This window comes from Euleptes europaea, chromosome 20 (assembly GCF_029931775.1).
Source record: "Euleptes europaea isolate rEulEur1 chromosome 20, rEulEur1.hap1, whole genome shotgun sequence".
Lineage (NCBI taxonomy): Eukaryota > Metazoa > Chordata > Lepidosauria > Squamata > Sphaerodactylidae > Euleptes > Euleptes europaea.
Window position 1 is genome coordinate 8215022 of NC_079331.1, and position 26966 is coordinate 8241987.

The following is a 26966-nucleotide window of genomic DNA, read 5'->3' on the forward strand; positions in this document are numbered from 1 at the left end:
TTCTCTTCTGGAGCATGGAACCAGGAAGAAGCTGCCGTCCTGGAATACCTTTGGACGCCTCAAAAGAAACACTGTACCCCTCCTTTCGGCGCTCCAAAAGGCAAGCGACGCCCATGTCTTCAGGGGCTGAAAGGGCCTTGAAGGATGTAGCTAGGGGACACCATCCCTGGACAGCCTAGCTCTTGGCAACAACCGCAAGCACCCTTGCGGTCTGGAAGAAGTTGCTGCAGAGTTTGCATCCCAGACTAAGCCCAGGGACTCAGACAGAGACTCTTCTAAGTTTGACTGCTGGAAGCAAAGAACTTTGGTCCAGGAGTGTTGCAGGCGAGGAATCTGCCTTCCCTGTACTCACGGCAGCCAGGTTAGCTAGTTGGATGTGGCAAGGATCCAAAGCCCAAGGCGCCATTTTCTCCATCACCGCCCCACGTGGGACCACAGTCACCTGGAAACAGAGAAGGCTCCAGTTAGCAGGATGTAGACCAATCCCATGGGGAAATCTGACTTCCCCATACATTCCTCTCTGGTCCAGGTGCACATTTAAATGCAGCCTAAAATGCAGGCTCTCCTAGCTCTTTTTCTTTTAAAAGACCCTCCCAAAAAATGGATGGAGTAATTTATCAATAAAGTTGAGAAATTCCTTTGCCCTCAATAGTTTAAGAGTCTTGTCCCACCCCGATCCGTGAAAGAATGAGACATTTAGAAGCAGAATTCGACCTTGCAAATTAAGTAAATTCCTAGCAATGTGCTTAACCCACTACACATGGTCCATCAAAGTCAGTATTTATTGTCTGCTCAGACCAGCAGCAGCTCTCCGGGGACTCAGGCAGAGGTCTTTCACATCACCTACTTGCCTGGTCCCTTTAACTGGAGATGCCGGGGATTGAACCTGGGACCTTCTGCATGCCAAGCAAATGCTCTACTACTGAGCCACAGCCTCTCACTAACAGAATTTTAATCTCAAAGGGACCTTTCACGATCCATGTCCCTGCTAAGTCCAATTCCAGGTGACTAAAGGAAAGAAGGGCAGTGGTGTAGCAGCAGAGCACACACCCTCATATAGAAGGTCCTGGCACCTCTAATCTCAGGCAGCAGATCTCAGGAAAGGCCCTTCTCTGCCTCAGACCGCAGAGAGCTGCTGCCAGTCAGAACAGGATGAGGGGCCGTGACTCAGTGGTAGAGCATCTGCTTGGCATGCAGAAGGTCCCAGGTTCAGTCCCCGGCATCTCCAGTTAAAGGGACTGGGCAATATAGGTGATGTGAAAGACCCCTGCCTGAGACCCTGGAGAGCCACCGCCAGTATGAGTAGACAGTAGTGACTTTGATGGACCCAGGGCCTGGTTCAGTAGAAGGCAGGTTCATGTGTTCATGATGAGCTAGATGGCTTAAAGCAGCTTCACAGGACCAGTCAGGTCACTGACGCAACGCGGCAACGAAGCCAGCGTCTTAGCCCACGTTGCCTCCCTCCCGAACAAGCGAGGGCCATTTCAGTAGCAGCAGCACGGCAAGCGCCACCAACTCCCCGGTTCCCGGGCACCGAGAACAGGGTTCCCGAAGGCGTTTCAGCGTCTCCCTACCTCCGGGGCACGCGGGAGAGATAATCCCGATTCAAGGAGCAGAGCTGCTGTTCCAGGCGGAAGATGCGGAACGCCAGGTAGGAGGATGACACCACCAGGAGGCAGATTCTGAGAATGAAGGCAGAAAGATGCTGTTTCGGTAAAAGCCAAGAAGGAATTTAAAAAGACACTCACACCAGGTGGGGACAGAGGGGGGAGAATAATTTCCCAGCATCAGACTAGAGAATCCAGTACTGGCGTAAAAGCAGACACCTTCTTCGATTGCAGTGGGCTCCACTTCACAAATGGTTTACGTTTAGTTTTCTTTTTGTGTTTTTAGGTGCAGGTGTTGACTGACCTGCACCTGGGTCATTCTTCACCTAGGTCAAACTGGGTCAGTTTTCTCTAACGTTACCCTCGGAAACAGGGAATGGGACGCCCAACTTACAACACGAGGAAGACTTTCAGCAACTGGTAATCCGAGGGCCTCAGCTCGGCTCTGTAGCTCTGCTCCACCTCCAGCTCCTCCTCTTCGGTGTTTATTGCACTTTCTGGAACGAAAGCAGAGGCAGGAACATTATAGGCATACAGCACTGGCAGAGAGATCAACGGCACAAGAAAGATAAGGACGTTTTGTACCCTGTAAAGTTTGTTACTCAACAAGAGGCATATTCATGTTTCACCCAGGCATGCATCTGGGGAGTCTCGGGACCATTCCATTTGTATACCGAACTGGCATTCAAAACCAGGATCCTAAAGCTTCCCCAGTCATTGACTGGGTAAAAGATGCACGCCCCATGAATAAGTTGATTCCTATAGTAGGAGAGAAGGAGGGAAGGGCTGTGGCTCAATGGAAGAGCCTCTGCCTTGCACGCAGAAGGTCCCAGGTTCAATTCCCGGCATCTCCAGTTAAAAAAATACCAGGCAGTAGGTGATGTGAAAGACCCTCTACCAAACCGAGTAGACAACACCGAGCTTGCATGCCGGATGGTCTGATTCAGTATAAGGTAGCTTCAAAAGGAAGGGGCATTAAATCAGATTACATCCTTTATTTCAGGCTGGAACTTATGCATCGCTTCTTTGTCTCCAGCCCTTCCTCCAAGGATATCTGGACAGCGCACGTGATTCTTTCCTCCTCCGTTTGGTCATCACAGCAGTCTTGCAAGGTGGGCCATGCTAAGTGGCAGTAACTGGCCCCAGGGCACCCAGTGAGTTTCATGGCTGAGTCAGGGTTTGAAGGCGGGTCCCCTCCATGGTCTCAGTCCAAAACTCTTAACCACACTGGCACTCTGATTATTTATACCACACTGGAATATAATACACAATCAAAATGGATCTGTTGACATTTTTAAATTTCCTTGTCGGGACACACCCTCCTTGAAATGAGCAGTTAATACTTCCGTAAATGTCAACTGGAAAAAAAAGATAGCGGCAGTTGTTTGACTTGGCTCCCTGGATGCAGGCACTCCCCATTCCAAGACTGGAAAAAACTCAAACCCGCTGCTAGAACTGCGCAGCTAGACGTCTGCCACATCCGAACTGGCTTCATTGTAATCGGCGCCGTCCGCGCTTAGCCTGTCCCCCGGCGCAAGCAAAGAGCCTCTGATGAATCAGAACCACAGGCTGTGACTCCGTGCACCTGCGACAGGAAGCAGAAGCTGGGGTTGGAGGCACTCACAGCCCCGTGCGGCTTGCCCAGTGATTGCTGATTTGTCATTCTCAACCTAACCTACCTCGCAGGACTGGTGTGAGGACAAGGGGGTGGGGGAGAGCCATGTACACTGCCCCTGAGCTCCCTGGAGAAAGGGTGAGATGAAAAAACTGCGACAGTCAGCCAGATGGATCATGAAGAACTGTACCGGCTCAAGAAGCCCATGTAAAACAGACCAATGGATTGATGCTTGTGCAGACAGCCTCCAAGAAAGAAGAAGGAGAAGAGCTGGTTTTTATATGCCGACTTTCTCTACCACTTAAGGGAGACTCAAACCGGCTTACAATCCCCTTCCCCACAACAGACACCCTGTGAGGTAGGTGGGGCTAAGAGAGCTCTAAGAGCTGTGACTAGCCCAAGGTCACCCGGCTGGCTTCATGTGGAGGAGTGGGGAAACCAATCCAGTTCACCAGATTTGCCTCCGCCACTCATGTGGGGGAGCGGGGAATCAAACCTGGTTCTCCAGATCAGACTCCACCGCTCCAAACCACAGCTCTTAACCACCACACCACACTGGCACCAGTGACGTCTTTCCCCAGAGGTAGATGGCTGCTTCGCTGGTTGTAAAAAACTCAAAACCTTCAGAATATATGGTTGGATGTATTGACCCTGATGTCCAATGGAATCTAGTTTTGGCCAATTGGGGGGGAAACTGTATATGCCAGCAACTCCTCTCCTGGAAACAAAGCTCCATAAAACCTTTCCTGAAAGAAAATGCTGTTTATCATACCAGGGGCACTTGAGGAACCCCTTCAACGGAGGGCATTTATGCTCGCCAGGCTTAATGCTCTTCCTTCAGAGGTATTAAATGGTAGGTTTAAAAAATATTCCCTTTGAGAAAAGACTATGCGTATGTGGCTTGAGTCAACACGATACACTACAGCATATCATCTTAAATTGTCACCTGCACGATGGCCCTTGTAAGAAAACAATTCTACCCTTGATCGATAAAATGAAATCTATCCAAGAATCCTCCGTATGCCGGTTTTTGTTGAACGATTGTATTCCTGAAGTCACTTCAAAGGTGGCAGAATTTCTGACGGAAGTCGCCAAAACCAGGACCAAAGTTTAAACTGTATTTAAATTGAAAATGTATGGACAGAGAATTTTGTGCACTGTTTATGCTACGTCTCTGAGTATATGCCTTTAAAGGTTGATTGATCGATTGATTGATCATACCAGGGGTGCACCAACTATGCCAAATTTTACTACAAACCCTCAACTGCAGCTTACGAATCTACTCTCCGCGGGCAGCCTGCAACTGTGCAGTTCCCATGCGTGCCCGCACAGAAACCACAACGTTGAACAGGTCGTTCCTCCCTAGGGCCTTCCGCTCAGGGCAAAACAGTGTTTTCCCACAACCTCCAAATGGAGATTATGACCACCTGAGCATAGAAGATACCACAGTGTTGTCAGGAGGTATGCGATGCGCCAGCAAGAATTGTGGAGATTGGCTCAACGGGGACTGGACCGACACCCTGGGTAGGGCCAAACCATCTGCACCGCTGCCGGCACTGCTGTTTATCAGCCTGAAAATGCCATCAAGAGTGGTCAGCCAGAGGAATGCTAGTGGATACCATAGGGCAGTTCCCAGCCAAGGGTTCTAAAAGTCCTGGTCGTACACATACACACGAATACACATCAGGCTGCCTTATACTGAATCAGACCCTTGGTCCATCAAGGTCAGTATTGACTACTCAGACTGGCAGCAGCTCTCCAGGGTCTCAGACAGCGGCCTTCCACATCACCTACCCGCCTAGTCCCTTTAACTGGAGATGCCGGAGATTGAACCTGGGACCTTCTGCATGCAGAGTAGGTGCTCCATCACTGAGCCACAGCCCCTCCCCCTGCCTCCCCCTGCCCCCTACCTGATATCAGAGGCTCCTCTGAGTTGCACGAACTCTCCTTGGTGCTGAGGCTGCTGATGGAAGCCCGGTGGATGCACTGGAAGCCCGCATCCGGGAGGGCCAGGGAGAGCGACGCGGGCGACCCCTTCCTCCACTTCACTTCGGGGACAATCACCTCCTGGGAAAGCACAGGGTGCGAGTCACCGGCCGCAGAAAGTGACGAGGCTTTGACCAGACCACCAACCCGCAGGCGGAACGTAACAGCAGGATAGTCACTAGTATAGCTTGCGGGGCACCCGTCCTCGTGGTTCTCCCCTCCTGCCACAACGCTGTGCCCGGTCTTGGGAAAAAAGCAAAGCCAGTCACTCTCCAGTACTTTGAGAGGGGAGTGGACATATTCATGGAGGAAAGGGGTATTCATGGCTATTAGTTAAAATAGATACTGGTCATGCTGCATACCTATTCTCTCTAGTATCAGAGGAGCATGCCTATTATTTTGGGTGCTGTGGAACATAGGCAGGATGGTGCTGCAGTCCTCTTGTTTGGGGGCTTCCTAGAGGCACCTGGTTGGCCGCTGTGTGAACAGACTGCTGGACTTGATGGGCCTTGGCCTGATCCAGCAGGGCCTTTCTTATGTTCTTTCTTATGTTCTTATGATCCAAAACTATTAGAGCAGGTGTCCCCGGCGTGATGACGATCAACATATGTCCTGGCGCCAGCCAAGTGTTTTCAGACAGCGAGCAGGGCCACATGGGGCTCTGATTGGCTGGGCAGATGCTTTAAAAATGTTGCTTTGGCGGAAGTTGTTACCACTGGGGTCCCCTTTTCCGAGCGACTTTGTGATTGTGGATCAGGGAGTTTGGACATTGTTTGGCATTTTTTTGTAGACTGTAAAAAGCATGATCTCGCCAGGGTCAAATGGATCACAATATACATTCAGAGGTGGGGACCTGCCCTAAAGCAAGATATAGTTGCAAAGTTATTGGCTGATACTGACCTAAATATACCCCTCGCTTTGGCGAACATTTTATCTATTGTTTTTAGTGATACCTCTTCTTAACTCACAGTGGGTAGCCATGTTAGTCTGTCTGCAGTAGTAGAAAAGGGCAAGAGTCCAGTAGCACCTTAAAGACTAACAAGAATATTTTCTGGTAGGGTATAAGCTTTCGTGAGCCACAGCTCACTTCTTCAGATATCTTAACTGTACTGTTTAGATATTATATTTTTGCATGTTTGGTTATTTATATATTACGGAATGTATTGAATTTGTTTTGCTTATGGCCTGTTGGTCCACAAGCATAAAGAATGGAATAAAGGAAAGGAATAAAGGAATCTGCACAAGGATCTTCACTATCTGACTGAATAAAATATTTTAACACAGTATGTTTATTGATTGCTTGATTGATTTGTAGACCGCCCTCTATCCTGGGCCAAGGCAGCTTGCCTCAAGCAAGCAAATTTTTACAATAAATACAAAAAGGTCTAATCCCAGTTAAAATCGCTAACTTCAATCTAAAACAATTTAAAACAATTCAAGCAATTAAAACATTTTTTTAAACAACTTAAATGGTTCTTCCGCCAACAGAAGAGCCACTTAAGAGGAAGGGAAGTTTCAAATTTTGCTCAAATGGAATTGGTGGAGAGGGGTGAGGGATCCATTCCATGGCAGCTGACGGTGGAAATTGGGGTAGTCTGGTTTTCACACGCGGGAATCTGGGTCTTACCAGCGACACCGTATCCGGCTCTTCCGTCAGCTCTTTCAAGCTCAAACTCTTTTTGCTCGAGACCTGCCGAGGAAAGATGCGAAATGTCACAGCCTGGGCATGACAAAGACGGGTGCTCTGAGGACCGAAAGGCCTGCAGGAGGTTTCTGCCAAGCCAGAAGCGACTCCCAAGTTGGGGGTCTCAGTTGTGTAGCAAACACAGGCTCATTTGGCTCATGTTCAGCAGAGGCGCCTGACTGGGTCATTCACAGCGGATGAATGCTTTGTGCCCCCACATGGTTATAGTGTCAGACTGCCAGGTTCGAATCCCCAGCGTGGTGTAGTGGCTAAGAGCGGTGGTTTGGAGCAGTAGACTCTGATCTGGAGAACCGGGTTCGATTCCCCACTCCTCCGCACGAGCAGTAGAGGCTAATCTGGTGAACTGGGTTGGTTTCTGCACTCCTCCACATGAAACCAGTTGGGTGACCTTGGGCTAGTCACAGATCTCTTAGAGCTCTCTCAGCCCCACCTCCCTCACAGGGTGTCTGTTGTAGGGAGGGGAAGGTGATTGTAAGCCGGTTTAAGTCTCCCTTAAGTGATAGAGAAAGTCAGCAAATAAAAACCAACTCTTCTTCTTGCCTGGAAGCTTGCTGGGTGACCTTTGGCCAATCGCTCCCTCTCCGTCCAACCTACCTCACAGGGTTGTCGAGAGGATAAAACGGAAGAGAGGAGAAGCACGAACGCCACTTTGGGTCCCGAATGGGGAGGAAGGTGGGGTATAAATGAAGTAAATAAATAATTCCTGGTTCCTTCCTAAGGCCCTCTTGACCCTGTCCTCCCTCAAGGTCTCGAAACCCAATGCGATTTGGCCCCAGGGCTCACTACAACAATCCTGTCTTCACAGCAATAAGAATGGTGAGATTCTCACACTGGGTCATGCATGGTTTTGTCACAATTCGGCACGCTACACCTGTTAGCCTCTAAGACCCAGCTGGTGTGCAGAAACATACATTTTAAAAATACTAACTACACTTTTCTTTAGCCCCAGATGTAGGTCAAGGTTATGCTCCATCCTTAATCTACGTAAAAAAGGTGGTTTTTCTGGGTGACAGAATTGGAAATAACAGGGCTACTTTCATTTATCACCAACAAAGCATGCCTAATGGCTTCCCCTTTCCACAAGGGTTCTTTTTTAAACGTGGCATTTATCCCAGAGTCCAAAAGGCTCGACACAGAAGCCTCCTTATGCCAAAACTTTAAGTGTTGCCATGGTGAACTTATAAATAATATCCAGGCACGCCATTCGGGCCCATAAATTCCAATCAGGTCGACTTCACTTCATCAGGGATGACAAATGGTTCCCCATCACGAAGCGGAGCCAGAATCTATTTATCTACGGAAGTTTGGCTGGGCTTTTAAGAAAGCCGGGAAGAGTCTCACGGCCCCTGAAAGGAACAAGGGCCAACAGCTCGGTAGGAAAGCGCACGTTTTGCACGCAGAAGGTGGCTGGTTTGAGCCCCAGCAGGGTTGGAAAAAGTTCTTAATGTCTGGCCACTTGGACTGGTAGTTTCATTCCGTATGCGGCAACTCCTTATAGGCAACACAGGCAAAAATGGTTACATTCATTTATTTTGTCCAGGAAAATGTATATGCCGTATCTTCAGAGACCTGCACAAGGCGCTTCACCGGCAAAACCAATAGAATAAAATTGTTTCCAGGGAGACCTGATGAATTTTATTTTTCCCTCCTCCTTTCAGATTGTTCTAACAAAACCACTTAGTCGGAAGCGACTTGACGGCACTTAACACAATACTTTTTCTCTACCTTTAAGGAGTCTAAGCATCTTACAATCGTCTTCCCCTCCCCTCCCCGCAACAGACACCTTGTGAGGTTGGTGGGGCTGAGAGAGTTCGGAGGGAACTGTGACTGGCCAGAGGTCACCCAGCAGGGTTCATGTGTTGGAGTGGGGAAACCAACCCTGTTCACCAGATTAGAGTCCTCTGCTCATGTGGAGGAGTGGGGAATCAAACCTGGTTCTCCAGATTAGAGTCGGCTGCTCTTAACCACTCTGCCACGCTGATGTAGTTTTGGGGGCTAGGACCTCTGTCTACGGGGCGGGGAGTTACCTGCAGGTGGGTGCAGACTCTCCGCAGCACATCGTACACGCTGTCTCGTGAAATCAGGGACACAAAGATGTACTGGAAATAAAAAAGAAAGCCAGGGTTAAGTAACCACGGTCCAGGAAGGGAGAAGCTGGCAGCTGCTTCCTCATGGTGGCATTCAGCGATGCACCCACCGAAGTTCGGCGCCCCCTCTTCTGAAGGCAAAGTAATAACAAGTTGTTCAGTCAGCAGGGGGAGGGAAGGAGGCGTGGTATAGCCCGATCTTGTCAGATCTCAGAATCAGATCTCAGAATCAGATCTCAGGGTGCCGGCAGAAAAGTTCAGGATCTACTGCAACTATTAACCATTGGGAATTTTTGCCCTGGTGGTTTTTCAGCTTCTTTCTGCTTTTATTTTGTTTTCGTATGCTCTGCCGCCACATAGGTATTTACTGCTTCCCCCCGGTTTTACTAATATTTTTTTAATGTTTTGCTTTTATGCTATAATTTTTGTTTTTATGCCATGACTATTCATTGTTGGTTTTAGGGAGGGGCCGTGGCTCAGTGGAAGAGCCTCTGCTTGGCATGCAGAAGGTCCCAGGTTCAATCCCGGCATCTCTACTTAAAGGGACCAGGCAAGCAGGTGATGCAAAAGGCCTCTGCCTGAGACCCTGGAGACCTGCTGCCGGTCTGAGTAGACAATACTGACTTTGATGGGCCAAGGGTCTGATTCAGTATAAGGCAGCTTCATGTGTTCATGTGTTACCCCTCCTGATTTTTTTACTCGGCTAGTTTCCACACTAGAGTCGGTTTCCATCGTCGCAAGCGGCCTCGATCCTGTCAAGGGGACTGCAGGCAGCAGCCGGATGACAAGTCTATGGCCCGGCACTGGGAAGAGGGCCAGAACCATCTGTTAGGGGGCCAACACCGCAGGGCTGGCATCCAGGAAACTCTGGCTTGGGAAGACTCCTCCCCCCGCCCCAAAATACAGCATTAACCGCCAAAGGCTCTGATTTGGAGAAAAAGGCAGAATTACCGGAGTCAGACAGTCTTTCCTAGACAGATGTTCACAGGCACCCATACCAAGTATAGCCCACACTGCGCACCCCATGCGAGATCAGCTCCTCACCTCCACCCCAGTGCAAGCCAGTTTGAGCCCCGGTAGGGCTGAGTTTCCAGTTCTATCCCTCCCATCTGTGGAGGTGGCTGGAAACCGTCTGGAAAGTTTTATGGGTTTCAGTTTCAGAAAGCCATGAAAGGGGAAAAAAGAGAGTTTGTAGGACAGGAGCCAACCAAAACACAACACTAAGTTTACGGAGCCACCGGTGCCGCGAGTGTGAAAAACCATATTCCATGTTGCTCACCTTTCTGCTCGCGCTGGTGGTGATGGCCAGTCCATTGGGCAACAGCCGGGCCGTTTTGTGCTTTTTGATCAGTTGCACAGAGATGACGGGAATGACCACCTGAAATGTAAAAGAAAAATAATGTTTGATAAGTACACCATGGGTATGTATAGGCGCAACAGTGTAATTGCAAACATTTATTACAGCTGAACAAAAATCGCAATCCCAGGAGAAGAAGAAGAAGAGTATGCCGACTTTCTCTCCCACTTAAGAGAGACTCAAACCGGCTTACAATCACCTTCCCTTCCCCCTCCCCACCACAGACACCCCGTGAGGTAGGTGGGGCTGAGAGAGCTCTAAGAGAGCTGTGACTGGCCCAAGGTCACCCAGCTGGCTTCGTGTGGAGGAGTGGGGAAACACATTCAGTTCACCAGATTAGCCTCCGCTGCTCATGTGGAGGAGGGGGGAATCGAACCCGGTTCTCCAGATCAGAGTAAGAACATAAGAAAAGCCCTGCTGGATCAGACCCAGGCTCATCAAGTCCCGCAGTCTGTTCACACAGTGGCCAACCAGGGGCCTCTAGGAAGCCCCCAAACAAGACAGCTGCAGCAGCATTATCCACCGCTCCAAACCACTGCTGTTAACCACTACACCAAGGCCTTGTGGTAAAACAGAGATCTGTTTCTGAACGCAGCATTACATCAAGGTATACTTCCACAATAGCTGAGTGTTTTGTTCAGCCTCGGATAAAGGAATCTAGCCAAACAAGGGCATTAACAGCCGGTGGCCAATTTATTCTTTCTGCCTGAAGTGGTTTTCCCAGGGGCAGCAGCTTCTCAACACCCTCACTTGCCTGGAGGAACCTGTTTTTCTAGATTCACTTAACTTGTGGGTCAGTCTAGGTCAGGGGTCCCCCACCTTTTTGAGCCTGTGGGCGCCTTTGGGATTCTGACACAGTGTGGTGGGCACAGGCGCAAAATGGCTGCCCCAAGATGGTTATCATATCCCCTCTCAGTCTTCTCCTCTAAACATGCCCAGCTCCGTCAACCTTTTGCTACATGAGGCAGAGCCAGCCGCCAAAAATGGCTGCTGCAGCTTACCTACAGACACGCAGTAAAGATCCTCGTGCTGCGGTGGCAGCTGATGTCCAAGCAACGTTTTTTAAAAACCAACACAGTCCATTAAATCTCCAGTGACCAGTCAGAAGCCTTGCTGGGCAAAAGCCTCACCTGGCCCTGCTCACTCTTTAAAAACACTTGGCGGGCATCAGGGGAGGTGTTGGGGGGACATCATGGGGCCCATGGGCACCACGTAGAATCATAGAATAACTGAGTTGGAAGGGACCACCAGGGTCATCTAGTCCAACCCCCTGCACAATGCAGGAAATTCACAACTACCTCCCCCACACACACCAACAGTGGCCCCTACTCCATGCCCAGAAGATGGCCAAGATGCCCTCCCTCTCATGATCTGCCTAAGGTCATAGAATCAGCATTGCTGACAGATGGCCATCTAGCCTCTGCTTAAAAACCTCCAGGGAAGGTGAGCTCACCACCTCCCGAGGAAGCCTGTTCCACTGAGGATCCGCTCTGTTAGAAAATCCTTCCTAATGTCTAGACGGAAACTCTTTTGATTTAATTTCAACCCGTTGTTTCTGGTCCGACCTTCTGGGGGAACAGAAAACAACTCAGCACCCTCCTCTACATGACAGCCCTTCAAGTCCTTGAAGATGGTTATCAGATCCCCTCTCAGACTTCTCCTCTGCAGGCAAAACATGCCCAGCTCCTTCAACCATTCCTCCTAGGACTTGGTCTCCAGACCTCTCACTGAATCAACTGGGCTGAGAGACGGAGGAGGTTGGGGACCCCTGGGCTAGGGGATGGCACTGACTGCTTCAGAGGCCTTGCGTCTATCCAGCCTGGCCCCGTGCTCTGCCTCATTACCAGGCTGTCAATTTCTGGGCCCCTCCTCGCCTCTATGACTGCAAATTCTACGCTCACTTAACTGCGAGCAAGTCCCACTCAACGCCACGGGAATTACTTCCCAGGAAACCCACCCAGGGTTTGGTGGCACGCCTCCCACACCATCCTTCCAAATTCACGCCCAGTTCCGTGACAAAACCTCCTTTTTCTTTGCCCAGCGCCCCCCGCCGCCAGCTTACCTTGATATCTTTCCCAAAAAGGTTTGCATAGAAACAGAGCCAGTTTGGGGAAATGTAGAGCCGGCCTTGGATGAGAATGTCTCTCTGGAGGGCGCAGGAGCAGACTGCAAGAAATAGAACAGTGGTTCCCAAACTTTCCGGGCCACCGCCCCCTTGGTTCCACAAACTCAACCCCAGCGCCCCCTACCCCTACCCTATAAAAAGCATTATTCAAAACAGGGCTTTGCATGGCTCACTAAAGAAGACAGTAACAATAAAATTTCAAAACAGTAACAATTAATTGCACATCTATTCAAAATCAAATTAAAACTTTTTAGCTGAAATTCATTCAACAGAACTGATGGACTTGATCCAGTGGTACCAGATGTTAAAAGTCTGGGGGGAAATTCGGATAAGTTTCCACCCAAATTTGCCAGCATGGTGCCATGGCTTGATCTATTGTAAATGAGTGAACAACACAGTTCAAGCCCCCCCCCCCCGCTGTCCCCTTGCCTCTTAGTGCCCCCTAGGTAATCCCCCCCAGGGGGTGGCACTGCCCACTTTGGGAACCACTGAAATAGAAGGATCGTGGCAGCCTCAGTCCCCAAACCGGACCCTAAATCCCAGACACAGACCAAAACAATTGCTCAGCTCAAACCGCAGGCTTTTGGGCATCCCCTTCAAGGAATGACTGCGGCCCAGCATCTCAAGCCCCTCATCCCCAGATCCTCCACCTGTCAGCACATGGGACAGGATAAATGCAAGCCCCCAGTGAGTCATTTGTCCACAGATGCATCATTACCTGTGGTGCGCACACCTAATGTAAAAGCCCTGCCGGATCAGACCAACGGTCCATCTACTCCAGCATCCTCTATCACAGCGGCTCAACCAGTGACTCAGAAGGGCCCAAGGTTCTTCCTGATGCTGCCCCTTGCCAATGGTATTTAGAGGTTTTCTGCCTCTGTATATGAAGGTTGCCTTTAGTCCTCTTGGCCAGTAGCTATTAACGGACCTTTCCCTCCACCAATAATCTGTTAAATCCTCTTTTAAAACCATCTGTGCTCATGAATTCCACAATGTAAATACTCGTGGAGTGTTAAAAATGAACTCAATGGATGAATTCAGGATAAAACGGCAACCTTTATATGATCACTACTTATGTGTCATGAATACTTATTTTTTTAAAAAAGAAAGGAATTTAGTGAATTACTCCAGTAACTATTTAACGAGTGGTTAAAGTAACGGTTATATGTTTAAGACGATTTAGATTTGACAATAGTTTAGACTGTGTAATGCTCGGGAGCAGAAATAGATTTGATCCTTCTCCCCCTATTCCCTCTCTGATTTTCTGTACCCCTTTATAAAAATAATAAAATATATTTATATTAAAAAAGCAAATACTCGTGGAGTAAAACAGTACCCAACTCGCTCTCATCTCTCCTCAAGGGTTTTTCTGGTTTCTTGGTGTGCTTTAAAAATCTGCAAAAACCCGTTTGCAGAGACATGACACAGGAAATAAGGGTGCGCGCGCTGGGAAGCAATGGCCATTTCCCATTCACCCCCTCTGAAAATTATCTCCGGCCCGGGGAATGGCTCTGAACACGCACCTTCCTCTCTTTGCCACAAGGGGGCATTCTCCGCTTCTTGTTCCTCCCGCCACCACCACCACTCACCTTTCAGCACGCTCTCCTCGGTGGGGATGTCCTTGAATAACTTGTGGTACTGGGAATTGTACTTATTCGGAGCCTAGAAATCAAACGAGAGACGAGGAGTCAGGAAGTCCCAGCGGTTCCCCCAAGGGTGCTGCCGGTACATGGACGTCAAATGATAGTCTGAGATATTGCTGTTTGAGTTCTTTTCTTCTACAGCAGACCAACACGGCTGCCCTCCGAGACTAACAGGTCTTAAGCAATCCTGAGAATGTGCTCTTACTGAAGAATGTAAGAAATCTCTTTCCCTGAGCCTGAACTCAGAAAGGGCCCCTTAGAGATACCAGCATCAGGCTACCCGATCACGTCGACTTTCGAACTAACTGTTGGAGTGAGAGCATGCCTGGACATTGGGGGTGGTGGTGCTGTGTGTGTGTGTGTGTGTTAAGTGCCGTCAAGTCGCTTCCGACTCATGGCGACCCTATGAATGAAAGTCCTCCAAAATGTCCTCTCTTTGACAGCCTTGTTCAGATCTTGCAAATTGAAGGCTATGGCTTTCTTTATTGAGTCGATCCATCTCTTGTTGGGTCTTCCTCTTTTCCTGCTGCTGGTGGGGGGTGCTAATTTACTCTAAATGGGTTATGGGCCCAGCACGCTTCCACTGCGCAACTCTGCTATATTAACCAAATATATACCCAATACAAACTCTCTAACCCAAGCCACATGATCTTGTCAGAGGCCGTAAATCTTACAAGAGGAGGTCGATCAGACCCGAATGCTAACAGCCTGAGGCCCAAAATCAAACCATCAATTTCCAAACAATCTGCCCTTTCTATGCAAGGATGGCTATTCTGTGGCTTTTCAGGAACTCGGCATCCGCTTGCAAATACATTTTAGTCCTTCCGCAGGAAAACCACATTCTGCCGCAGTAAAGCCGCTGACGCGTGTGGAGTGCTGGGGGGAAAGGTAAAAACGTAGCAGATGTCATGAAGCCGGCCCCCCACAAACATCCAGTCAAGGGCAGGAAGAGGAACAGCAGGAGAGGATATCAAGGTAGCTGCTTTTTGTACTGCAAGGCAGACGGCCTACAGAGGACAGGCACGTAGCAACCCTCCACTACCATATGGTGTTCCTGGAGGCTGCGAAAAGCAGCAGAGGGTCGAGATCCCCACTCCCCCAACTCACCACTTCTCGGTGACATTTCTTCAGCTCTTCCTCCTTGACAGCGTCACTCAAGTGCAGGCTGAAAGGCAAACGGAGATTCCCTTTGAAGCCTTTCTGGCTGCCCAGTAACTCAGAGCCGACCAATGATACTATGTAGGGTGTGTGTAGCCAGTGCCCAATCCATCGAAAGGCCCTGATCGACCTGCAGCCCAGCAACCCACCACAGGCAACCAAGAGTTTGAGGCTTTCAGCAGCAGAGGTTCTGTTCTCCGTGGACAGGGGAGAAAGGAATTCAGCGGCAAAACGTTAACTGTAACGTTAACACATGAACACATGAAGCTGCCTTATACTGAATGAGACCCTTGGTCCATCAAAGTCAGTGTTGTCCACTCAGACCGGCAGTGGCTCTCCAGGGTCTCAGGCGGGGGTCTCTCACCTCACCTACTTGCCTAGTCCCTTTAACTGGAGATGCCAGGGATTGAACCTGGGACCTTCTGCATGCCAAACAAATGCTCTACCACTGAGCCACAGCCCCTCTCCAAGGCTCTCCAGGGTCTCAGGCAGGGGTCTTTCCCTACTTGCCTAGTCCCTTTAACTGGGGATGCCGGGGATTGAACCTGGGACCTTCTGCATGCCAAGCAGATGCTCTACCACTGAGCCACAGCCCTTCCATAGCCCTCTTATGTACAGCTGCCCACTTTGGGCTGGGAAATTATTTTGAGATTTGGGTGGGCAGCCTGGGGGAGGGGAAGGTATCACGCCATAAAGTCCACCCTCCAAAGCAGCCATTTTCTCCAAGGCAGGTGATGCTTTCAGTCTGGAGATCAGTTGTGATTCCAAGAGATCTCCAGGCATCACCTGGAGATTGGCAACCCTATTCCTATATCCGACCCAGGCTACAAGAAGGGATGGGAACAAGGATGCATTTCAGGGACAGTTATTATAAAACAAATTTCTCTGTTAACCTCGTCCAGCTGGAGAACACCATTCAGGTGGCTAGTAAGATACGACCCTAGCAGCAAAGAGAAGGGGTGTGTGTTGAACTTTGGTCTCGAATTGGGTCCTTTGAGATCCAGCCCTTCACACTCACCTGCCGTTCGGAGAATCCAAGCCCTTTTCCTTGTGCAGTGCCTCCGGCTTGTCCGGGCTGTGCATGGGCCCAGTTTTCTCATGCATCGGTTTTGTGCTACAGGCAAACAGAAGGGGGAGAAGGTCAGATCGGCATTGGTTCACTAGGCGGATAAAAGGGCCGTTTGAAAAGGCCGATATCCAGGGTACAATCGCTGCCGCTGGAAACAGAAATTTGGTTCAGCAACAATGAAACTGCAGAGACTCATCTGCAGAAGCTTCCTGTAAGTGCCAAACCACAGATTTCTTGTTAAGTACTGGTACAGCACCTATGTTCACCTGGTGTACACTACGGGGGAGGAGTTTAATATGCAAGCTTTCTTTCTGAGAAACAGGAGTGACTTTCTCGCATAGGGCTAGGCTGATTTCCCCCTCTTATCCTACTGGAGTACAGTACACTCTGGTGCAACAGCATCCCGAGGAAACAAGATTGCTTTGGAAATGGCAAGCTATCAATGGGGGGGAAATGCATCCTCCCAGTCAAGAGCAATGGCATGGACACTAACCAATCAACACCTGCGACTTGGAAGAGAGCCCACCAAGAAAGCGGTGGCAGAGGCAGGCGATGGCAAACCACCTCTGTTTGTCTGTTGCCTTGAAAAACCCTACGGGGTTGCCATAAACTGGCTACGACTTGACAGTACTTTCCACCCCTTACCAAAAAGCGTAAGGACTGCATCAAACACTTGTGCATCAATGCGGGCACACCCAGCCACCATCGGCTGCAGTTTGCTGCTGAGTGCACACGCCAGGGCAAACCTGGTTTTGCTACCATGTAATGTGTGGAAGGGCCCTCGGAGTTTGAAATATTACAGACTTAAGTGGGAAGGGAGCAAGAGTTGGCTCTGAATGACGGCTTGCACTGCGAGGTGTCATGGTTAAGAGCGGTGGTTTGAAGTGGTGAACTCTAATCTGGAGAACCGGGTTGGATTCCCCACTCCTCCACATGAGCGGCGGAGGCTATTCCGGCGAACCGGGTTTGAGTCCCCACTGCTCCACATAAAGCCAGCTGGGTGACCTTGGGCTAGTCACAGCTCTCTTAGAGCTCTCTCAGCCCCACCTACCTCACAGGGTGCCTGTTGTGGGGAGGGGAAGGTGATTGTAAGCCAGTTTGATTCTTCCTTAAGCAGTAGAGAAAGTCGGTGTATAAAAACCACCTCTTCTTCTTTGGTTGTGTCAGAAGTACAGTAAGCATCTCCGTGAACACTTGTCCCTACCACGGAGGCACACCAGTGCGCCACGCAAAGAATAACCTCCGGGAGGCTCAACGGTTCCACCCGTGGGTCTTTTATCCAGCCCACAGCCTGGATTATCAGTTAACCAGCTCGGGCCGGCAGCTGATGGAAAACCCTGAGCAAACAGCGCTCGGGCCAAAAGGTTATCCTGTCGGGAGAGGGAGAGATCGACAAAGCCTTTGAAGGGCTGCCATCTAAGCCCCGGAGAGGGCAGGGAACAGCTCAGAATAGACAAGCCATTTGAGATAAGGGAGGCGAGAGAGCTAAAAGAGGCGCGAGGAACCAAACAACCAGGCTAACCGGAGATCTGGCAGGACTCCGAGGGAGGAGGGTGAGCCCTGCTGTTTGGGCCAGCGGAGTGCTTCCAACTCAGCAGCAAAAGCATCCGGCAGGTCAGACGAAGGAAGGATGGCCCTGGCTTTCTCCTCAGGCAGCTTTGGGGGGAGCAGAGCAATACCCCCCCCCCGTTCAGTGCCCCAGTTCTGCATTTCAGCACCACTTCCCCCATTTGGAGAGCAAAAAACAGACAGGAGTCTTGCAGCGTTAACCGGATTATATCCCGGCAAAAGGCTTTTATGGGCTTTGTCAGATGCAGGCAGCGGGGTCCGCTACAGGCATCTGATGAAGAAGTCTCTACACCCAAATTTGTGCTGGAATAAAATCTGGTTAGTCTTCATCTCCCCATACCTAATACCATTTGCCAGACCTAAATCAATCCCTCCCTGCAAATTGCTATTAGCCCCACTGGCAAAAAAAGAAAAGAATAATATGTATTCCTCCCCGTGCTTCCATCAAGTTAAAAAAGAAGAGGTTGCGAGTTCCAGTCACGGATCCACCATGTAATTTGTAGCTCAAGCCTTATATTTGGGAGGGGGGGAGAGATGACATCAAGATTAGCCAAGCAGTCCGAAACACTTCCCAAGGTCAAGGCATGAAAGAGAACAACATCTCATTGGACTCTGAGCCCCAACTCATAAGAACATAAGAAAAGCCCTGCTGGATCAGACCGATGCCCATCAAGTCCAGCAGTCTGTTCACACAGTGGCCAACCAGGGGCCTCAAGGAAGCCCCCAAGCAAGACGACTGCAGCAGCATTGCCCTGCCTGTCTTCCACAGCACCTAATATATTCGGCATGCTCCTCTGATCCTGGAGAGAATAGGTATGCACCATGACTAGTATCCATTTTGACTATTAACCATGGATAGCCCTCTCCTCCATGAACATGTCCACTCCCCTATTAAAGCCTTCCATGTTGGCAGCCATCACCACATCCTGGGGCAGGGAGTTCCACAATTTAACTATGCGTTGCGTGAAGAAATAAACCCGTCAAGATCCGTCAGGACAGCTCTTTCCTTCTGGGCCTGTTTTCTGGGGGAAATGTGGCCCTAGGAAGAGACAGCTGACCTGGGGTGATCACAGTGGTCTTCCCCACCCACAAAAGATAGGGTTCTGGGGACCAGCCCTCCTTCCCAACAATGGCGGGGTCAGAAAGGGAGGAGGGGGGAAAGGAGTTCAGAGCAGGACGCCAACCCCCACCCCATACACACAGAAGCAAAAGCAAGCTCAGCTGCTCACACAGGGCTACTTCTCTTCAGACGGAAGCATTTCATCCTGGGCAGAAAGGCAGCTCTTCAAGAAAGGCTCTCCATGGAGAACTTTTTAACTACTGACCTCTTTCCCCACCCAACGGCCAGGTTTGCTCTACCTTCTGTTGCTAGACAACAAATTGCTCCATAGAACACTTTCTTTTTCCTTCCCTCTTCTCCTCCCTGCACACAAGGAAGCGACACGCTACGGCTGCCATCCCCCAAGATGGGGCCTAGGGTTCTTCTGGAGTTATAACTGATCTTTGGACCATCGAGGTCAGCTCCCCTGGAGGAAATGTCAACTTCAGAGGGCGGACAGTACGGCGAACACCGCCCCAAAATCTCCAAGAATTTCCCAAGCTGGAGCTGGCAACCTTACCAAATACTATGTGGTTGAGTGGATTGACATCTTCAAAACTGCAGGAGAAGGAGGAGGAGGAGGAGGAGGAGGAGGAGGAGGAGGAGGAGGAGAAGAAGAGTTGGTTTCTATATGCCGACTTTCTCTACCACTAAAGGAAGAATCAAACCAGCTTACAATCACCTTCCCTTCCCCTCCCTACAACAGACACCCTGTGAAGTAGGTGGGGCTGAGAGAGAGTGACTAGCCTAAGGGCACCCAGCATGTGTAGGAGTGGGGAAACCAACCCGTTCACCAGATTAGCCTCCGCCGCTCATGTGGAGGAGTGGGGAATCAAACCCGGTTCTCCAGATCAAGAGTCCACCGCCCCAAACCACCACTCCACGCTGGCTCAGACTTGTTAAATGCTCCTGTTGTAATGCCTGAAATCATTATATGCTATGGGAAATGTATTGGAAATGTATGCTTTTATGCTCAGTCCACATCCTTGCATTTATAAAGATGCTAACCCCAGGATATAAGGGTTAGCATCTAGCACAATACCATCTTTTGCACACATATATAATGGCAATACCCATTGTATAAGGGGTCAAGTATTATTCTTTGGTTCAGATCCACTAGTGTGTGACCACTGGGTTAGCATAAGCTAGCAGCCATTATGAATCAGGTGCTAGTGAAATAATCCTTTCAGGCCTGGTACCGCCAGCCGCCTTAACAAGACCTAAAGCTCTGAATTAAGACACCAGGAGTGTCAGAAAGGAATGTTAAGTTTCGTTTCTCCGTTGCAGATCATGCAGCCACCTAAATCCACGCCTCAAAACCACACTGATAGGCCTATGCTAATCCAACTGTATCCATCATTGGGTCTTTGTGTCTCTACACAAGTGTAACATAAAGCTGCGTGGCGAGGGCGAGGCGACAAAACCGGCTTGGTTTATTCAAAACGGGACAAAATAGACATTTTAATTAAAAAGACCAGGAAATATGACAAGAACGGGACTGTCCCTTTCAAAACGGTACATGTGGTCAGCCTATCCTTAGGCCAGTGGTTCCCAACCTTTTTTTGACCAGGGACCACTAGGACTTTTTTGTTCGGTGCAGGGACCCCAAGGTTCAAAATAAAAATTCAGAGAATTTGAAAATAAACTTTAATCAGAACTGTTAGTGAAACATTAAACGTAGAATAATATTTGAATATATATTTTTATAATAGAGAACTTTTAATTGAAAATATTAATTTATTATGGGTTTATAACTTTGTTTCGCAGACCTTAATTTAGTTCTCGCGGACCCCTGGGGGTCCACGGACCCCCGGTTGGGAACCAGTGCCTTAGGCGGTAGAGAAAGTCAGCACATAAAAACCAACTCTTCTTCTTCTTCCACGGAAGTCAGAGCGGCAGACTTCAGATATGTAGACTGTCTCCTCCCACCCCTAACCAGGCACTGAGAAGTCCCACTCTTTGAACACATGAACACATGAAGCTGCCTTCTACTGAATCAGACCCTGGGTCCATCAAAGTCAGTACTGCCTACTCAGACTGGCAGCGGCTCTCCAGGGTCTCAGGCAGGGGTCTTTCACACCACCTACTTGCCTAGTCCCTTGAACTCAGTGGTTCCCAACCTTTTTTTGACCAGGGACCACTAGGACTTTTTTGTTTGGTGCAGGGACCCCAAGGTTCAAAATAAAAATTCCAAGAATTTGAAAATAAGCTTTAATCAGAACTGTTAGTTAAACATTAAACTTATAAAAATATAGATTCAAATATTATTCTAATAGAGAACTTTTAATTGAAAATATTAATTTATTATGGTTTATAACTTTGTTTCGTGGACCTTAATTTAATTCTCGCGGACCCCTGGGGGTCCACGGACCCCCGGTTGGGAACCAGTGCTTTAACTGGAGATGCCGGGGATCGAACCTGGGACCTCTTGCTAAAATGCAGCCCCAAAGTCTCCATCTGCAGCCCAGAGGCGCCCAGCCCCTTGGAAAGGAGAACACTGCAGCGTCTTCAAGCTGCATCTCTTGGCCCTTCTCTTCTCGCACACCTCCAGTCTAAAATAGGAAGTCCCCGGGGAGAAGCAAACGGGGGGGGGGGGGGGCCAGGGAACTAAAAATGGAAAGCTCAGCCAGAGAGAGTCCAAAGAATGCAAAAAAAAACAGCCGCTTGGCTCCCGGCACTGCCGTTCCGGCTCTCCGCAGAACGGGCGCCAGAAAATCCCTCTGCGAGAATGAAATGTCAACCGTTTTTATTGTACGGCGAAGGCATTTGCCTCGGGCGAGAGGTTGCTTCCAGCCTTGCGCTCAGTTATGGCTGGCCCACGGAGGGAGAGAATCAACCTTAACCCTAAAGCACTGCTACATTCATCTGTAGTCTTTTTTTTGGGGGGGGGGGGGATATCGACCGCACCGCACTAATGTGGCTGGCAGCCTTTAAGTGAAGACGCCGTCTACCTGTCTGGACTGCTAAGCTCCTACACCAGCATCTTTTAGCATAAAAGCCCGTCTTGACCAACAGAAGCAGGCTGTCTATAAAAAGGACCTCCCCTTATCTCCATCCTCTCTGCCAGGAACTGGTGCCCGTCAAATACAGAGCACCTTGTAAACAGATTCAAGATAAGAGATACGGCTGTAGGAAAAAGGCAGCTAGGCTTCTCTCCCTCCGCCTTCCTTCTTTTTTTTAGAAGGCACGGAACCGAATCAGCTCCGTCTCTCTGCTCGGAAAACGTCACGGGGGAAATCCTAGGGTCCTCAGGACATGGAAAGAAAACTAATTAGGCACTTCCATCTCGGCCCCATTTTTTTTTTTACTTCAGTGCAAAGGAAAACAGAGTCCTAGAATCATAGAGTTGGAAGGGACCACCAGGGTCATCTAGTCCAACCCCCTGCACAATGCAGGAAATTCACAACTACTCCCCCCCTACACACACACCCATTGACCCCCTACTTTATGCCCAGAAGATGGCCAAGATGCCCTTCCTCTTATCATCTGCTTAAGGTCATAGAATCAGCATTGCTGACAGATGGCCATCTAGCCTCGAGGGAAGGAGAGCTCACCACCTCCCAAGGAAGCCTGTTCCACTGAGGAACCGCTCTAACAGAAAATTCTTCCTAATGTCTAGACGGAAACTCTTTTGATTTAATTTCAACCTGTTGGCCCTGGTCCGACCTTCTGAGACAATGAACTATACCTATGGTTGCCATTGTCCAGGTAGGGCCTGGAGTTCTCCGGGAATTACCACTGCTCTCCAGGCTATAGAGAGATCTGGAGGAAATTGTAGCTTTGGAGGGTGGGTTCTACAGCATCGCCTCCCTGCTGAGCTCCCTCCCCAAACTCCCCCGTCCCCAGACTCTGCCCCCAAATCGCCAGAAATTTCCCTACCGGCAACCTGATCTTTACCCCTTTTCCTTCAGTCCTTTCCCCCTACTCTTACGGTGGACTCGGATCTGGAGAACCGGGTTCGATTCCCCGCTCCTCCACATGAGCAGCGGGAGGCTAATCTGGCGAAGTGGGTTGGTTTCCCCACTCCTGTACACAAAGCCAGCTGGGTGACCCTGGGCTAGTCACAGTTCTCTTAGAGCTCTCTCAGCCCCACCTCCCTCACAGGGTGTCTTGTCGTGGGGAGAAGAAGGGAAGGTGGTTGTAAGCCGGTTTGGTTCTTCCTTAAGTGGTAGAGAAAGTCGGCATATAAAAATCAACTCTTCTTCTTCTTCCAAATGGAACTCCAGATCCTTAAAACAATTTTTTAAAAAGCTAGACAGCTCATTAGGATACTGAGATCCAGCACACGTCGATTCGAGTCCAGTAGCACTTTAGAGACCTAGAAGATTTTCAGGGTATAAGCTTTCACAAGCCAAAGCTCCCTTCGTCAGATAAGATCCAGCACAGTATAGTACTAAGATTGTCAATTAGGATATCTTGGAACCCCGGGGTTTAAAAATCTCCACTCTGCCATCATAGCAGCCGACCTTGGGCCAGTCACATACACACTCACTCGGCCAGTTCTACTTCACAGGGTCGATGTTAGGATAAAATAGGGGAGGGAGAACCAGGTAGTCCTTTGGGCAGGGTGAAAATGTACTGCACTGATAGACCCTCCCCACTGGGAGCTGCGACTGCATTCAAATAGGAGAATGGGAATTGCTGTGTGAGAAATAGAACTGCCTCCCCAACCCCCAAGTTGTGCCGGCTGAAGTCATCTGCACATATACAGAGTTCGAAGGGCCAGGCACATGGTCTCATTGAGATGCGTTTCCCGTTAACACAGCTGCAGCGTAAGCCGGGAGGCAGGCTTGGACTTGCCGAGTATCACATGCTGCTCGCTTGCATTACCATGGGGACGCTTCAAGCTTGTTCTGGAGGGAACGGCTTGTGGAATGGACTGGCGGGTTGGCATTTTCCACTTGGATTTCTCTGTTCAGGTGACTGAAAGACAAACTAGAAAGACACAGCAAGCGTGCAAACAAAGCCCCGCGTGCGGACACTTTGTCAATGAAAAACAGTATTCTGAAGAAGAAGAAGAGTTGGTTTTTATATGCCGACTTTCTCTACCACTTAAGGGAGACTCAAACCGGCTTACGGTCACTTCCCCCTCCCCACAACCGACACCCTGTGAGGTAGGTGGGGCTGAGAGAGCGCTAAGAGAGCTGTGACTAGCCCAAGGTCACCCCGCTGGCTTCGTGTGTAGGAGTGGGGAAACAAATCCCGTTCCCCAGATTAGCCTCCGCCGCTCGTGTGGAGGAGGGGGGGATCAAACCCGGTTCTCCAGATCAGAGTCCACCACTTTAAACCACCGCTCTTAACCACGACACCCCGCTGGCTGGTTCTGGAGCAGCAAATGGTGGAAGGAGTTACTACACCGTTTTCCCCACCCGCCATTTCGCTGCTCAAAAGCTGCTTTTCCAGAGGTGCATTTCTGAGGTTATGTGCATATGTGCTCACACCTCTGGAACCCTAGTTGCGGGGAAGCGGCATACAAACAAGAAAGGTGGGAATCGCTGGAGTGAGAGAAGGATGAGGGACACGGGAGGCTTTTGGACGAGATCAGATATCACAAGCCCTTAACTTTCACGGTGGGAGGACCAGGAAGTGAAAGGCAAAGGTTAAAACAAAAAAGAAAGCAAGAAAAAACAGGAGGTGGGAAAGGCTGCCAAAGCTATTTGCAGTGCTTTCAGGTACACATGATGCCAGTCAGCTGATGCGGATATAGATCTTAGGTCCTACAGCAGCAATAATAAAAATAGATTGTTAAAACCTCCAGGGATTGCAGCTCACCCTTTTAGTCCCTTCCAGTTGCTCCTCCGACAGTGACGGACGTCCGGGGGGGTGGCGGGGAAGCAAACTTTTAGCGTGACCCATTAAATGATGCAAAACTACATGGCAGGCTCCCACCTGCGGCTAACTTGACACGGTATTATCGACCACAGTCCTCAATCATTTATCCAAGCAACTCTGCGAATCGTTTCGCGCAGTGCAATCCTACTGCCTGCGTAGAAAAGCCCTCTTGAACAGTTCAGTTTTGCAGAGGATCCGAGCCAGGCCCTGTGGGCTTCCCAAAGGGCTTTCGAGACAGAGAGAGAAAGGTCAAAAGACGTCTCCTCTCGAGCCCTGAGCGGTTTTCTTGGAGCTATTTCCGGACGAGCTTTGTCGCTACTTTTAGGTCACCCCCGTTGGCCGCGGTCCTGATCATCCCGGAAAGACCGCGGTTGGCAAAGGGTACCCTGGCTGGGCGTTCTCGCGTTCCTTCCCACCCATGAAGGCAAATCAAAGAAGAGCTCTTTCCCAAGACCGACGTGGTGAGGAGGGAGGAAGGAGAAGAGCCAGCGCTGGTTCCGATCCCCAGGCATCGGGTGTCACGTTCTGGAGTCAGTCGGCGAGGCAAGAACTTTTAGCTATTTCGGGAGGGCAGGTCCTGACAAAAGGTTCACAGGGTGAGCGGCCTTCTCCGGACTGGACAGGTGCAAGGGAGAGGGCCAAGACCCAGGGTGTGTCCCGACGCCCAAGACTTCTATTGGCTCCTAACATGAACACATGAAGCTGCCTTCTACTGAATCAGACCCTTGGTCAACCAAAGTCAGTACTGTCCACTCGGACCGGCAGCGGCTCTCCGGGGTCTCCGGCAGAGGTCTTTCACACCACCTACTTGCCTAGTCCTTTTAACTGGAGATGCCGGGGATTGAACTTGGGACTTACTGCATGCCAAGCAGATTCTTTACCTCTGAGCCATAACCCTTCCCAATCAGCACTGCCTACTCAGACTGGCTCTCCAGGGTCTTGGGCAGAGGTCTTTCACATCACCTACTTGCCTGGTCCCTTTACCTGGAGATGCCGGGGTTTGAACCTGGGACCTTCTGCATGTCAGGCAGAGGCTCTGCCACCAAGCCACAGCTCCTCCTCAAGGCTCTCTAGGGTCTCAGGCAGGGGTCTTTCACATCACCTACTGCCTACTCAGACTGGCAGTGGCTCTCCAGGGTCTTGGGCAGAAGTCTTTCACATCACCTACCTGCCTGGTCCCTTTCACTGGAGATGCCTGGGATTGAACCTGGGACCTTCTGCATGCCAAGCAGAGGCTCTACCACTGAGCCACGGCTCAACTCAAGTGGTCCAAATGTGCATTTTAAGTCAGACTACATGGAACATATTCTTCCTCTCTGCGGATATTTGTGAAGAGCCAGTGTGGTGTAGTGGTTAAGAGTGTCGGAGTAGTATCTGGGAGACCTGGGTTCAAATCCCCACTCGGCCATAGAAGCTCTCTGGGTGACCTTGGTCCAGTCACACTCTCTCAGCCTGCGCTCCTCACAGGGTGGTCGCGAGGATAAAATGGAGGAGAGGAGAATCATGTAAGCTGCTTTGGGTCCCCACTGGGGAGAAAAGCGGGGTATAAACGAATTAAATATATAATAAAAATATTTCCAGTTTCCCACCGAATGGGCACCTGTGGAAAACCATCACCTCTACCCATCACGGTTGCGTCCTGCGCTTCTTCCACGGAGCTGAGGGGGGTATACATGGTTCCTCCCTCCTTCCAATTTATCCTCACAACCACCCTGTGAGGTAGGGAAAGCAGAGAGAGACTGCCTCGAAGTCACCCAGGGAGCTTCCGCGGTGGAACGGGAGCAAAAACCCAAAGCAGCCTGCAGGGTGGGGGTGGTCTTGGACAAGCCCCTCTTTCTTAGCTATGGGGCCATGGTAAGGACAGTACTAAAGGAGGCTATTTCGTAACCTACTGGGAGAGTTCAGAAAAGACGTGTAAAGAAAGGGAGTCAAAAAGGGCTCCTGGGGAAGGGAGAGAGATCATTGTCTTTGCAGGGGGGCAGAGGCAACCTTTTCTATGCCGATTTCCTGGTCTTTGCATTTATTTTTGGAAGTGATGTTCGTCGCTCCAGCGTCAGCTAAGGAATGCGTTTCCAGGGAAGGAGCATTGTTGACAGCTACTTCCACCCAACGGA

At 49.9% G+C, this 26966-nt stretch overlaps 1 protein-coding gene across 1 annotated transcript in view; it reads right to left on the bottom strand.

The window, feature by feature from the left end:
• Nucleotides 1-1570: 1570 nt before the first annotated feature.
• Nucleotides 1571-26966, bottom strand: part of GRAMD2A (GRAM domain containing 2A) — a 42113-nt gene continuing 16717 nt past the window's right edge. The window contains exons 4-14 of the mRNA XM_056866075.1: nt 17661-17722; nt 16302-16397; nt 15233-15290; nt 14072-14144; nt 12420-12523; nt 10280-10378; nt 8941-9012; nt 6836-6898; nt 5133-5289; nt 2002-2104; nt 1571-1682 (exon numbers count right to left, since the gene is read on the bottom strand). Of these exons, the coding sequence (XP_056722053.1) occupies nt 1571-1682; nt 2002-2104; nt 5133-5289; nt 6836-6898; nt 8941-9012; nt 10280-10378; nt 12420-12523; nt 14072-14144; nt 15233-15290; nt 16302-16397; nt 17661-17722 (999 nt within the window). The remainder of the gene's footprint in view (nt 1683-2001; nt 2105-5132; nt 5290-6835; nt 6899-8940; nt 9013-10279; nt 10379-12419; nt 12524-14071; nt 14145-15232; nt 15291-16301; nt 16398-17660; nt 17723-26966) is intronic.